At 39.3% G+C, this 13,241-nt stretch overlaps 3 protein-coding genes, 1 non-coding gene and 1 pseudogene across 6 annotated transcripts in view; 3 read left to right on the top strand and 2 right to left on the bottom strand.

The window, feature by feature from the left end:
• The window catches only part of LOC136243603 (H(+)/Cl(-) exchange transporter 6-like), a 134,603-nt gene that overhangs the window by 117,545 nt on the left and 3,817 nt on the right, over window positions 1–13,241 (bottom strand). For 2 of the 3 annotated variants that reach the window (XM_066035147.1, XM_066035149.1), the window contains 10 exons: window positions 11,999–12,112; window positions 11,706–11,875; window positions 11,372–11,462; window positions 11,180–11,309; window positions 10,786–10,936; window positions 10,459–10,725; window positions 9,611–10,094; window positions 9,468–9,563; window positions 7,108–7,233; window positions 6,671–6,827 (listed from right to left, as the gene is read on the bottom strand). In XM_066035147.1, coding sequence (XP_065891219.1) covers window positions 6,744–6,827; window positions 7,108–7,233; window positions 9,468–9,563; window positions 9,611–10,094; window positions 10,459–10,725; window positions 10,786–10,936; window positions 11,180–11,309; window positions 11,372–11,462; window positions 11,706–11,875; window positions 11,999–12,112 — 1,713 coding nt within the window. In that variant the 3' untranslated portion in view covers window positions 6,671–6,743. Of the gene's footprint in view, window positions 1–6,670; window positions 6,828–7,107; window positions 7,234–9,467; window positions 9,564–9,610; window positions 10,095–10,458; window positions 10,726–10,785; window positions 10,937–11,179; window positions 11,310–11,371; window positions 11,463–11,705; window positions 11,876–11,998; window positions 12,113–13,241 lie in introns of those variants that run through there. The other variant, XM_066035148.1, reaches the window with a different exon arrangement.
• Window positions 40–3,066, bottom strand: LOC136243613 (estradiol 17-beta-dehydrogenase 11-like). Its single transcript, XM_066035158.1, has 3 exons — window positions 2,516–3,066; window positions 1,055–1,383; window positions 40–254 (listed from the first exon to the last, which is right to left on the bottom strand). The coding sequence occupies exons 1-3, from the start codon at window positions 3,014–3,016 to the stop codon at window positions 191–193; spliced, it is 894 nt and encodes a 297-aa protein (XP_065891230.1). The 5' UTR covers window positions 3,017–3,066; the 3' UTR covers window positions 40–190.
• Window positions 2,575–5,087, top strand: LOC136243609 (terminal nucleotidyltransferase 4B pseudogene; annotated as a pseudogene).
• LOC136243610 (terminal nucleotidyltransferase 4B-like) lies at window positions 5,275–6,735 on the top strand. Its single transcript, XM_066035155.1, has one exon. The coding sequence runs from the start codon at window positions 5,316–5,318 to the stop codon at window positions 6,609–6,611; it is 1,296 nt and encodes a 431-aa protein (XP_065891227.1). The 5' UTR covers window positions 5,275–5,315; the 3' UTR covers window positions 6,612–6,735.
• Trnan-guu (transfer RNA asparagine (anticodon GUU)) lies at window positions 12,458–12,531 on the top strand. The gene has a single exon. It is a non-coding gene; the product is annotated as a tRNA-Asn (tRNA).

Below are 13,241 nucleotides of genomic sequence, written 5' to 3'. Positions count from 1 at the left end.
TTTGAGTACCTGGTACCTGCTCATGCATACACCTTCATGTATAGAGAGTAGAAATACAATAATGGTAAAGGTTACAATGTTCACTGGTGATATTATATACCAACTATTATAGAAAGTGGTTAGAATGTTGGAACTGACTATGAAAATACAACTGGTTGCTATGTTACATGACTCCTAAGGACTTGACTTGTCATCTTTTGCTGTACTTGTTCATAAACTTGCTGATCAGGTTTAACACTGCACTTGGCAGTATGCTGTAGAGAAGACAAACAAAAACTTCACATATCTACTGCAGTACTTTTAAACTTCAAAATAGTAATTATTAGTGGGACCAGACAACATGTATTAATTTCTTATAACATCCTAAATATGCATTACAGCAATAGATTAAAAATTGTACTTAAAAGATATGGCACATTTTCAATAGACATCTTTAGCTATTTGCATATTATATCTTTTGATCCAGGCACCAAATTTTAAATCCACACCTATATCTCAGTTTTGGTGGACAGACGACCCTAATACAAAGGTCTATAGTAAGCCATCAAAATTCACGACAGTTCAATATACACACATCTGGACTTTCTGTTTATTTTACAATGAAAATGATTGTTCTATTGAAGTAGTGAGTGTAGAGTAACCACATAACCAATTGTGCATGACCAATTTCCTTAAAAAACAACAACAACAAAACGTTAGTGATTTCTGTTGAAAAACAGGGTATGATTTTAAAGCAATTTATGTGGAAAGATGATAGGTGCAATTAGCAATGTATTAGATTTCTAATTGACACAGTCTACCACCTCAGCCGATATTGATCAGAAATGCCTGTGGAGATTTCAAGAAGAATTTACAGTAGACACCCTGAAATGCACCACCAACCATGTGGAAAGTTGAACTATCTACACACAAGCACAATTAATTTTGGTGAGTGCCTCTGTCCTTTGTACTAAGAATGTCAATAGCTTTGAAGAACTATACAGTGTAAATAAAATGTAAGGAATTTCCTCTAAACAGCACTAAACTATTGATATGCACAGGCACAAATACTCACCATTTTAAAACTATCAACAAATACTTGTATCTGGGTAGAGTGACAAAGGGCTCTTGTTCCAACATTGCTTCAATGACCTGTTCTGCCATCTTGGGTAGTTCAGTGACACTGTAGTTCTCCTTCCAGGGACACACACACACAACATGTACCCCACTCTTCTCCATTGATACTAGTTCACTTCGTAGTGCCTCACTGAAGGCCAGCACTGCTGCCTTTGAAGCAACATGATCTGCATTACCAGCTAGTCCACAAAACAATGGCTGTGTCACCATGTTTACTATGTACCCATAGTCATTGTGCACCATCCAAGGTAGAACTGCCTTCGTCGTCTGTAGAAACAGTGTAAGTCTGAGTATATACAGATCTTGTAAATCTTGAAAGAGTGTAGGTAAAATGCCACTTAACCTTTGACTTACTATGGTCCAATAGGTAACAAATTTATCCACAGGCTAGTCTCACATGGCCAGACCGCTTTTTTTTCTCTGTCATCGGTAGGGAGAAAAAAGGGTCTGGAACAGTTTGAAGCCCACACTCGTCTTGGCACTCCCCGGATAATCGGGTAGTGCTAACCAAAGAAATGTGATGCATTTTCAAACAGTAGCCGCTTGCGTCAATCAATTACAAGCACATATTTATAAACCAATCAATATCTAAAGCTGCCTTTGAGGCTTTGATAGACTGAATCAATTGTTAGTTGTTCAGGTAAGTTAATTCTTTCTGTGGTAGTCTTATTACAACGGAGTTTAAGTGCATGGGTTGCATACTTGTGACGTAGTCTCGTGATGTGTCAAGATGATTGTGGGATTCGAACTGTTCCAGACTCTTTTTTCTCCCTACCCAATGACAAAGAGAAAAAAGTGGTCTGGCCACACGAGACTATCCACAGGCTGTCACTTGGTTGGTCACATTACACATTAAAGACAGGCCCATACATACGTACAAAGGCTGCAATAGGGGTTATCCGTTTATGTCATTTTAAGTTACTAGCCACCATGTTTTTGAGGTATAAATCCAATGGGACCCATGTGAGAAATTGAAACTTGCGATTTTGCACAATTGAAGAAAGACTTGGGGAATCGCTACACTGAGTAAGTTACTTATATTAATAGCCAATTGAAGAGTGGGAATAAAGGGGACTGGGTTAATTCAGTGGTACAAGCCAGCGAATAGCTGGAGTTTAATGGCCCTGTTTCTTCCAGCTGCGAAGCGATATTACTAAGCAACGAATAACATAACAAATGCACCATAGCTTTCTTATTTTCACTAGCGTTCTTCAGCTTGTAACTCACTCTTGCTTCACGCATTCACGAAGATAACCTGTAATCATACGGAAAATATGGATGACGTCAAATGGAAAACCTCTATACAGACCACAGTATTATGCAGCATTGGAGCGATGCGTTGACATATCAACCTCAACACACACACACTCTGGCATTGTTGTGTACAACTGTCACATACCCAATAGCTCGAATAAAAATTTGTTTTCATCACTTGTGCAAGTCTTGCATCATCCATGCTCATGATGTCTTTACCAGCTGTGCTGACACTGAGGTTGTTGATTAGTATGGAAATGTTGCCAACTTCCTGTTGGACCTTCTTAGCGGTGCTATAAATGACGTCCTGGTCGGAGCAGTCACACACGAATGGATACACCTGAGTGCCGTAACTCTCCGCTTCTTCAGCGACTGAGCGAACCGCCTCCTTGTCATTGTCCCAGAGTACCAAAGAGGCGCCCATTTCGGCTAACTTGAGAACGACATGTCTACTCAAACTGTTTCCACAACCAGTGACTAAGATCAAATCTGCTTGTAATGAGCCATCGCTAAAGCGGATACTCTTAGGGATGAAAATGCGGCAAATTTTCCACAAGAAGATGAAGTAGATCTTCACCAACAGGACTAGAACTCCGAGCAGTAGCTGTACAGGTCGCCTGAATGTCGCCACGATCTTCGCAATCATTCCCTCAGGTAATCTATTGTATGTTATCACGTGCGCGTTGTGCAACTATAAGAGTTCATCACAATCACGTTTTTAAATATCAGCGTCCTTAGACAACCAGGCCAGATCGACGGAGACGCTTGTTGGATTAGTTTACTGTCTCGCAGTACAGCACAGTGTAAATCTAGGTCTTGTAATTTGTGGGCACAGACAACATAATCGTAGGAGTAAAAAAAGGACAATCTGAGAATCACTTACATTGTAATCACTTCACAATCACCTACCAAGTTTTAAGGTAAACTAACACTGTGAGATGAAGTGTGTACGACCTCGGCGTTAAATAGAAGTGTAAATGTGTAAAGAAGAATTTATACGGTTATTTTCTTAGTTCCACTTGATGTGTGTATATGTATTTCAAAGGTTTTGTTGATTGCGTGGAAATTAACGCCAATGCAATATTAAAACGTTTTTATCTTTTCACAGTTAGCGAGACGCTGTTTTTGTTAGCAAAGAAGAAGTAATGATGCCTGGTCTCCATGTGCGGCACTAATTAGGGAACACATGGATGTATCTTCGGAATATCAATTCAACAACTACTTAATGGATAACGACACACCAGTAACAAACACCTGGGAACGCTTGCACAAGAAAACCTTTATTGGAAACAGCTCAATGCAACCTGGAGACAGTGAAAATGCCAATTCTAACCAGCGGGAAGCACTTTCAGGAGCCGACCACTACAAATACACTCCTTATTATGGGAATCTTATTCCATGCTGGAAAATGAAAGACTACAGTATCAATGCAATTGGTCTACATGAAGAAGTACTGGACTTTTACAGGTACATCTCACCCAAACCTAGTGAAGATGCCATGAGAAAAGAGGTTGTTGGACGAGTGACTAGTATTATTAAAAAGAAGTGGCCTGAAGCGAAAGTGGAAGTGTTTGGCAGTTTCAACACTGGACTATATCTGCCTACAAGTGATATTGACCTTGTTGTGTTGGATGTTGATTGGTCTTTGGATTCTTCACCATTGTTTACAGTTGAGCAAGAGCTTAAGAGTGCAGACATCCCCATTCCTACATCCTTGATGGTTCTCGACAAGACCTCAGTACCCATCATCAAGTTTACGGACAAACGCACTAAAGTGAAAGTGGACATCAGCTTCAATATGGAGTCCGGCCTTTTGAGCGCTGAGAAAATCAAGTCTTATTTAAAACAGTATCCAATTTTAGACAAACTAGTGTTGGTAATCAAGCAGTTTTTGTACCAACGCACCCTCAATGAGGTATACACTGGTGGAATTGGTTCATACAGTGTTATTCTATTGGTGGTGAGCTTTTTGCAACGCCACCCTCGAAGTGAAATCACTGCCAATGATGCAAATCTCGGCGTGTTACTTGTAGAGTTCTTTGAGCTCTATGGAAGAAATTTTAACTACTCAATTGTTGGAATAAAAGTTGATGGAACTGGGTCATATTTTAACAAGAAAGAACAGAGAATGGATGACAGTGTTTTGTGCGTCATTGATCCAGCTGACCCTATGAACAATGTTGGACGTGGTTGTTTTGGAATGTGGGATGTTAAGAGAGCCTTTGAACATGCTTATGTCACTCTGGCACGTGTCTTGCTTAACACTGGCACCAAGGATATGCAACGTTCTAACAAAACTGTCCTCAGTTTGATTTTATCTGTCCCAGATAACGTGATTGACTACAGACTATGGGTGGAACAACAATGGGGCTGTTGCCCAACTGCTAGTACTGCCCTTCACAGCAGCAGTAACAACAGCGGTAGTAGCAGCAGCAGCCAGTTTTCTAAGGCTGCAAACTCAGTAACCAGAAATCGTTGTGGAAGCACAATCGATGCAATTTCTGACAAGAAAACAAATCAACAAAACTATGCAGGAGCCACTACTAGGATTTCATCCTAGTATTTACAGCTCATCTCTTATTGTATCCATATGACACCTTTTGGGTACATCAAATTCTTGTTTGTTTATTTATTTACCAATGGATTGTATTACAGCAAATATTTGTTGTAAACTGTACAAGTTTTTGGAACAGGAATACGGGTTGAACACTTTGCAATTGTTTTGTATGTCAGTTTGTACAACTGGGGGTTTACCATTATTGTATGGGGACAAATGTATAAAATACACAGGGGTGGTTGTATTATATTGCTCACCATGTGTCACGAAAGCAGTGCCCTGATGTGAACATCAGCAAGCACATGGTTAAAAAATCACGTGAGTAGTTTCACGCATATAACGCAGGCCGGATAAGTGCGGTTTGTGTTAAATTATTGGAATATGCAAGATGGACTTACCTGGGTACAAGTTCAACAGTTATTTGGTAGACGATGATGCTCCTTCAGTTGTGACTTGGAGAAATCTACACAAGAGTACGTTCGGTCCAAAGAATAAGAATTCTGCGTCGGATAGCGACAATGATTCGCACAGTAGCCAAGAGGAGAGCAAGAAGCTGTTCCAACCTTCAGAGCATTACGACTACGCGCCAGTATCAGGCAACCCTCCACACTGGAAAACTCGCAGCTATGCTTTCAGCACGTTAGGGCTTCACGAAGAAGTGATGGATTTCTATCAGTTCATGTTACCAAGACCTTCAGAACAGGCAATGCGTAATGAAGTGGTTGAGCGGGTAACAAGAATTATTAAGAGCAAATGGTCAGATGCTACAGTGGAGGTGGTTGGTAGCTTCAACTATGGGCTGTATCTGCCAACCAGTGATGTGGATTTGGTGGTGTTTGGAAAATGGCCGGTACCTCCATTGTTTGTAGTTGAGCAGGAGATTAGAAAAGCAAATATTTTTGTACCAAAGTCACTGCTGGTGATTGACAAAACATCAGTACCAATTATCAAGTTTACAGACAAATGCACAGAGGTTAAAGTTGACATCAGTTTCAACATTGACTCAGGACTACAGAGTGCTCACATTTGCAAGTACTATATGAACCATTATCCAGTTCTAGACAAATTGGTAATAGTTATCAAGCAGTTTCTCTACCAACGAAATCTCAATGAGGTTAATACAGGAGGTATCAATTCCTACTGTCTCTTGTTGTTAGTGGTGAGTTTTCTCCAACATCATCCACGAATCAGGGCCGACTCAGAGGATGTTAATCTTGGTGTTCTTTTAACTGAATTTTTTGAACTTTATGGTAGAAATTTCAACTACCAAAAGGTTGGCATCAGAGTGGACAATGGTGGGTCATATTTTAGCAAAGTTGAGTACGGAATGGAGGAAAGCATACTTTGTATTTCAAATCCTCTAAATTCACGAAATAATATCGGATGGGCTTGCTATGGCATGTGGACTATTAAACATGCTTTTGAGTGTGCATATGTCACATTGGCAAGAGCTCTACTTGGAAAAGAACAGCACCATTCCAGCAACAAAACTGTTCTCAGCCTCATCATTTCTGTGTCAGATGAAGTGATGGCATACAGAGAATGGATCGACCAACGTTGGGGATTTGTCCCACCTCCTATTAATGCACACCATGGCCCCTTGTCTGCGGTTGGTAGAAGACAGAGTAGCAGTAGTAGTGGCAAGGGTGTGAACAGTGGAAATCTCAAAAGAAATTCTTCATAGAAATTGCTTATCGTTTATATGTGTTTATATAACCCTTACAATGTATTATATCCTTATCATTCAATGATCCCATATACATTACATAATATATAAACATTTTATAAATAATAAGTTATTATATAGAGTCAATTACTATAGCTCCATTTGCTGTCTCCTGTGGTGACACTTATGAAGGAAGTCATGTGTGAGGTTGAGACGAGTTATCACTCCACACAACTGAGCAATACACATACAAGAGAAAGATATGGGTAACAAAATTTGGAGGATGAGGCAAAAAAACATTTTCTCTAAAAAGAAAACAGCTGGGGCTTCTAATAGCTTTGGACACAATGTAGGAAAATCGTTGAAAATAAAAAGTGTTTGAACTCCAACAAATTTAGTAGGGAAAACTTGCATATGTTATTTTTCCTGCTGATATAGGGTTTTTTTTTCCTGCTTATATAATTTATTATAGTTCTGGTGTCAATATCTAATTGTTGATGACAGTCATACTTACCAAGCCACATCCATCCACCACCACTAAGTGACGGAGACCCATTGTACGAAATAGGTTGAACACCCGAGACACTGGGGTCAGTGGTATCACTGTATAAGGACAGGGATTGATATAGTGAATCATGTCCTGTAATGAACAATAACCATATGCTGTATGTATGTAGTTGTACAAATACATGTATAGTGTATATACAATCTGTGTATAGTGTTATCAGTTCTGCAATGACCCAGCAAATTATGTAGCAAGTTACATGGAGAACAGTAATTTTTGGTCAATTTTTGTATTCAAAATTTATGAAAAAAGATCGGTAAGATTATACGGTCTTTTTGTTATTAGCAAAATTAAGTGAATTAACAAAATCAATTAATACATTAATTGATTTTGTTAATTGCTATTAATGTCAGATATGTTGATGGCAGCGAAATTTGTTGGTGCCGGTGCTGTGACTATTGGTGTAGCCGGTAGTGGGGCCGGTATTGGAACAGTCTTCAGGAATTTGATAATAGGATATGCTAGGAATCCAAGTTTGAAACAACAATTATTTACTTATGCAATTTTAGGGTTTGCAATTTCTGAGGCGATAGGGACCTACAGATTTTGATGATATCTTACCAGTGGTGTAGTTAAGGTGGGTACTGGTAGGGCACAGGCCCAACCAATCAGTTACGGTACCCTACCAACTCTGGTACTCACCGTACGTAGCTAGCTATAGCTAAATTGTGCAATACGAGTGCAATATGAAGCCTCCTACAGCTACGTAACTGATAATAATTATTATGTAAACAAAATGTATGTATAGCTAGTGTCCTACTAGAGATGACAATATTTTTTCTGTAAAATGCCACCAAATTGAATCTCAGCATGTAATATGTAATTTTCAAAAATTTTCCTGGGGGAGGGCATGCCCCCAGACCCCCCCTAGGTGCAGTATGCTTTGCATGCTGGATGATGTGCTTTGCACTTCATGGTTGCTGCAGCTTGTATGCATACAATGGTTCCCAACCAATCCTTCTGGGCTAGCTACGCCACTGTATTTTACTGTTACAAGAAGACTGTCCTTTTAAGGTAAAATTATATTGGAAGAGGACTCCGCCCTTTATGTTATATAGTTAAAGCATCGCTGCGTGAGTACGGAAAATACAGCACAAGGGCAGGCCGAATGCTGTATTATAGTATGCATGCGTTGAGCTGGATCCTCAACACAATTAATAACTCATGGATGCAATTACACAGTCTTGAAACTTGGCTCGTTTGTAGCACTGCTTGACCCGCTAAAAATATTTCAAAATCTTTTTCGTTCAAATGCCTGATGCAATATTGATGGCCAATAAAAATTAAAAATACAGTATTCATTACAACCCTTCCTAAACTTGCAATGGGGCCAAGCCATACATGCCTGTTGTTGACACTTTTACTGTCACCACTAGTCATCTGGTTGGCCGAAGAGTTGAAAAATCCACTTTTCATTCTAGCTATTTTTTCAGGATCCAGATCAACTTGTACACACTATAGCATCGAGACACCTTCAAGTGTTGAATGTTTTTGTTTGTTCACACAAGGTGCTATAAGTGTTGTATTGTACTTCCTGGTCGTCATGCTTGTCTCAACTACCCAAACTGCTTCAATTTTCAGTGATCAGATTATCAGTGAATGTTCATATAAACCGTAGAAGAAACTGATAGGAGTAGTTTGGCTAGTTTTAGCAATTTATAATGTCATGCATTCTGCCTGAGTGGGGTTGTTTTCGTCACATTTCTTATGTAACTGTACTGTATCTATCACATAACTGTACGGTACAGGTATTTTCCCAATTATTCGCATAACTGTACTGTATGACTCATATATTACAGTTATAGTCATACAGTATATATACTGTATGGAAAATATGGTCCTCTTGGCACTTTGATCCTCCCATGTAAAGTAGAGGTAAAATACAGAGTGTTCTCTATTAGGACTGTGCAATAATGGCGACAATGTGATTATCGTGATATCTATGTGATTATCGTAATAAAGATAATCAATTTTCTATTATCGATAACTTAAGATAATAGTAAATCTCTGCAGACTATTGTATATTAGATGGAAATCTTGTGAGTATGGTCATAACCAGCTGTGGTAATTCTGAAAAGGGCAATTTTAGCAAGAGATACTTGTAAAAGTACTCTATGGCAATATTTCATTATCAAGATAATATTGTTTATCGTGATAAAATGGATTTTGTTATTGACACTTATCGAGATATAGGTATTTCCATTATCGCACAGCCCTATTCTCTATTTAGAGGTCCATATACAGAGGTTCCAATGTACGTATCATGTACTGTTTTTTTCGTTCATGTGTGTCTTAAGAATGTCACTTACTAGAGTTTTGCTTTTATCATAATCAGATATGTTAAGGTCATCAATTGTACAGAAGTGAGGGAAATCCTTCATTAGATCATCATATGATAACACGTTCTACCAAGAAGGAACATCTAACAGTGACACATATACCATACTATTACCGGTTTATCATAGGCTTTGCACTTCAGTAATGTCAGCAGTTGAGAACGAAGGATGATACCAAGAAATCTTAACTGTGGACACACAATATCATCAGAATATAACATGGTAGAAGTCCCTGATGAACTGTTATTCAGCCTGGCTCCTCCTTGTTGCTGCTTCACCGATGTGATGTACGTCATAATCCTTGTCTGTATCTGTGACCGACCACCAAATGACTCCTCAAATGGATCCACCATCGCAGGAGTAGCGACTGAGGTAATCTCATTAAAATGCATGGTTCTGTCTAAGGTGGACATCTCTTGTACATGTGCTTGTGGTACATTAGAAATGACAACGGTGGACTCTGAGGCACTGCTGCCCAAAGGAGCAACGACCATGAAGGCGTTGTGTGTTGTTGAGCGAATCATGTGTTCAACGTCTCTCACTTTTGGTTTCAGTCCAATACATGACAGTCGTGTGTCCATTATGTCCTTGGCTATTAAACTGTAACAAACAGGAACACAAAGATCACTGTTGTACCACGACTGCATACCATATATAGTTGTCTTATGATTAGCTATCTTAGGATACAGACTCATTGTGATATTGAATACTCCAATCAAAGGATCAATGCCAACCATTTGAACATACACTCACTCACTCACTCACGCTCACTCACTCACCCACCCACTCACTCACACACGCATGCATCACGTACACATGAATGTACACATACACAGTATCCAGTGTTATTATGTACATGGTCATCCTGTTCAGTTAAACTGGTCGGGCTACCTATACATACATACACTATCAACAAGCATAGAGGAATAGTACCCCACAGGCATGTCTCGCAATGCATGCTTACTTTTCAGTAATTTCGGGCCACTCCCACTCCAGCAATGGAATCTTCCTCAACTCAATGTGTATATCATAGAGTCCTTTATTGAACAGGTCACCTGTCCACTTGGCCACCATCAAAGTTATCATAATAGGTAGCCCATAACTGATCTCATTGGTGGACTCAATCAATATCACTGTTAAACTAATTGTCATCCGTACCACCCCTCCAAGAAATGAAGCAGCTCCAATTAATGCAAATGTCCCAGGATAAATGTTAGCAAAGCCAATATTCCTGCAGTAACAATAGTAATTAAATAGATATGCTTGTATGTATATGGTAGAATGCACTTACTGAAGGATGTTTGCAGTAAACCGACCATACGCTGCTCCTACTACCAGGCATGGCACAAACAAACCACTTGGAACTGCTACCCCATATGTCCAGCAGGCGATTAAAAAGTAGCAGACAAAAAAGTTACCCAAAGTGGATAACGTAAAGGCACCTAAAAGAAAGGAAATGGCATACATACTGTTAACTTAAAAACTATTCCTGTAGGATATAATAAAAATACATATTGTCCTTATAAGTACTTCCTTTTACATAGTTAATTTCACATGGTCAGTTATGTACATGATGATGATGGTATTTATCAGAACTATCTACTGAGTTACCAAGGCAACACTACTGAGTATGTACACAGTTCATGCCACTCCCTACAAAGTAGTTTACTATATATGGCACTCACCATCTTGGTGAAATAATTGCTTGATAGCTACCTCTTGTGAGTTGAATAGCAGTGTGGCCATATCATTGTACTTGCCTTCCGGACAAAAGTATGTTTTTATCTCTTTCTGGAATTCTGCGGTGTGATTACTCTGGCATGGGAGTTGTGACATGGTACAGTAGGCAGGTGAGTGTGACACAGTGCACGACAAACCTTTGACTTGTCAACACAACTTCCCAGGGTGGTAGCCAGGGCAAATACAACTGATGTGGTAACTGTGGCAACCAACAGTACCTCTACAAGTCTGTGAACAACACACACGTGCAGTACAGCATGAGTACACACACACACACACACACACACACACACACACACACACACACACACACACACACACACACACACACACACACACACACACACACACACACACACACACACACACACACAACACACACACGACACATGCACACACACGACACATGCACACGCACAATGCACATTAAGATGTTAGAGCACCTCATATCGCACTAAGTTTGCTACCAACCTTAATATGCGACTGGCTCTCTTCTGGGCAACATGTTTCATACGATATTTGGAGATGACAGTATTGAACTCATTGAACAGTGCACCAAGCAGACCTCCAATGATGCCCATCACAACGAACACCAGCAGGTGTGGTCCAGTCCACAAGTAACAATTCTTACCTTCAGCACACTATGTGAGTAGAGGGTACGCAAAAGTTAAACTACTAGTCTGTTATGCTAGATTATGTACTGTATGTGTTTGCCACTAAACACACATTGTTGCGTTCACTATAGTGGACAAAATAACTCTTACCCTAAACACACCAAAGTTGACTAGGCCAGGTTGATCCAATGCCTTCCAATTGTTTTGCACCACACCGGACAAGAAAATGTTGAGTGTAAATGTTGCACACATCGAACAAAACAGCTAAAAGAATCACAAAAAAGTGATGACCCAAGTTTGATTATTAGTGCAAGAAAATAAAGAAGGGAAAATGTAAGCTCGCACATGGATTTTGGTTAACAGCCGACTGCGCTAACTTTTTGTGCCACAGGTGTTCTTGACTTCTCAGAGCTGTACTTATAGCAGATCTTTGGTACAATCAGTGTACAGTAATTGTATTACCTGTTATGTGTGTAAACAATAATTATATAATAACGTAGGAGTGACACGGTGCATAATACAGTCCACGGTTTTCATCCTTTGTTGGCTCTTGGCGTTATTAACACAAATGTATATTAAAGTAATATTTGCATCTGTACAAAATCAAGAGCACCTGTGGCGCAATGGGTTAGCGCGTTCGGCTGTTAACCGAAAGGTTGGTGGTTCGAGCCCACCCAGGTGCGAGTTTACTTTTTTTCCTTTTTTACTTAGTAGTTAATGCTATGTACCATAGTTGCTGTAATATGTAGTTTTCACCATTTGCTTCCCACTAGCTTTTTTACTATTATAAACTACGTAAGAGCTCTACGATATACATATTCAGTATGCTACACTTAGCAGGCTATCTACTATAACTAGTGCTGGGCGATATATAGTTCATATCATGGTTTGGTTATTTATGTCACAATATGATAGCTAGAAATTGTATCACGATAGAACTCATGTGACCTACATAAGCTTGTAAGATGGCGTCTCCGGTTCGCCTTTTTTTTCTTATTTGTGGGGATGGCACAAAATGCAAAGACAGTGGGGCCAGTGAAAATAGTAGTCAAAGAGTCATTGTAATTAACAGATGAAGATGATGAAAGTATTGCAGGTTCAATTTTGGTGAACCTTAAGACTAAGGTAACTTGTAAGCAATATCAACATTCTTTTTAAGCTGTGCTATTAGATATGCACTGTATATTTCTGTACTATAATGTGATTTAGCTACGCAATTTCCTGTGTAATGCACACCGTGCAACACTTGACAAATCACCTAAATATGCATTCATAATATTGGTATATCATGACATATGTTCATATCATGAATAAATTTTGTCATGATCGATACATGATATAGAAAAATTCTAGGAATGGAAAAAAAGTTTACTAACAAACGACCTTCCAGCAC

This window comes from Dysidea avara, chromosome 13 (genome assembly GCF_963678975.1).
Source record: "Dysidea avara chromosome 13, odDysAvar1.4, whole genome shotgun sequence".
Lineage (NCBI taxonomy): Eukaryota > Metazoa > Porifera > Demospongiae > Dictyoceratida > Dysideidae > Dysidea > Dysidea avara.
The sequence above is the reverse complement of the archived record's forward strand: the minus strand, read 5'-3'. Positions and strand labels throughout refer to the sequence as shown.

Bases quoted from the DNA above. Each gene is read 5' to 3' on its own strand.
- LOC136243613 (XM_066035158.1), bottom strand. From the start codon at position 3,016: ATGATTGCGAAGATCGTGGCGACATTCAGGCGACCTGTACAGCTACTG. The intron at 1,384-2,515 runs GTATGTGACAGT...CTGTTTCTACAG, and splicing joins ATTTTTATTCGAGCTATTGG to ACGACGAAGGCAGTTCTACC. The intron at 255-1,054 runs GTGAGTATTTGT...TCTTCTCTACAG, and splicing joins TTGTTGATAGTTTTAAAATG to CATACTGCCAAGTGCAGTGT.
- LOC136243610 (XM_066035155.1), top strand. From the start codon at position 5,316: ATGGACTTACCTGGGTACAAGTTCAACAGTTATTTGGTAGACGATGAT.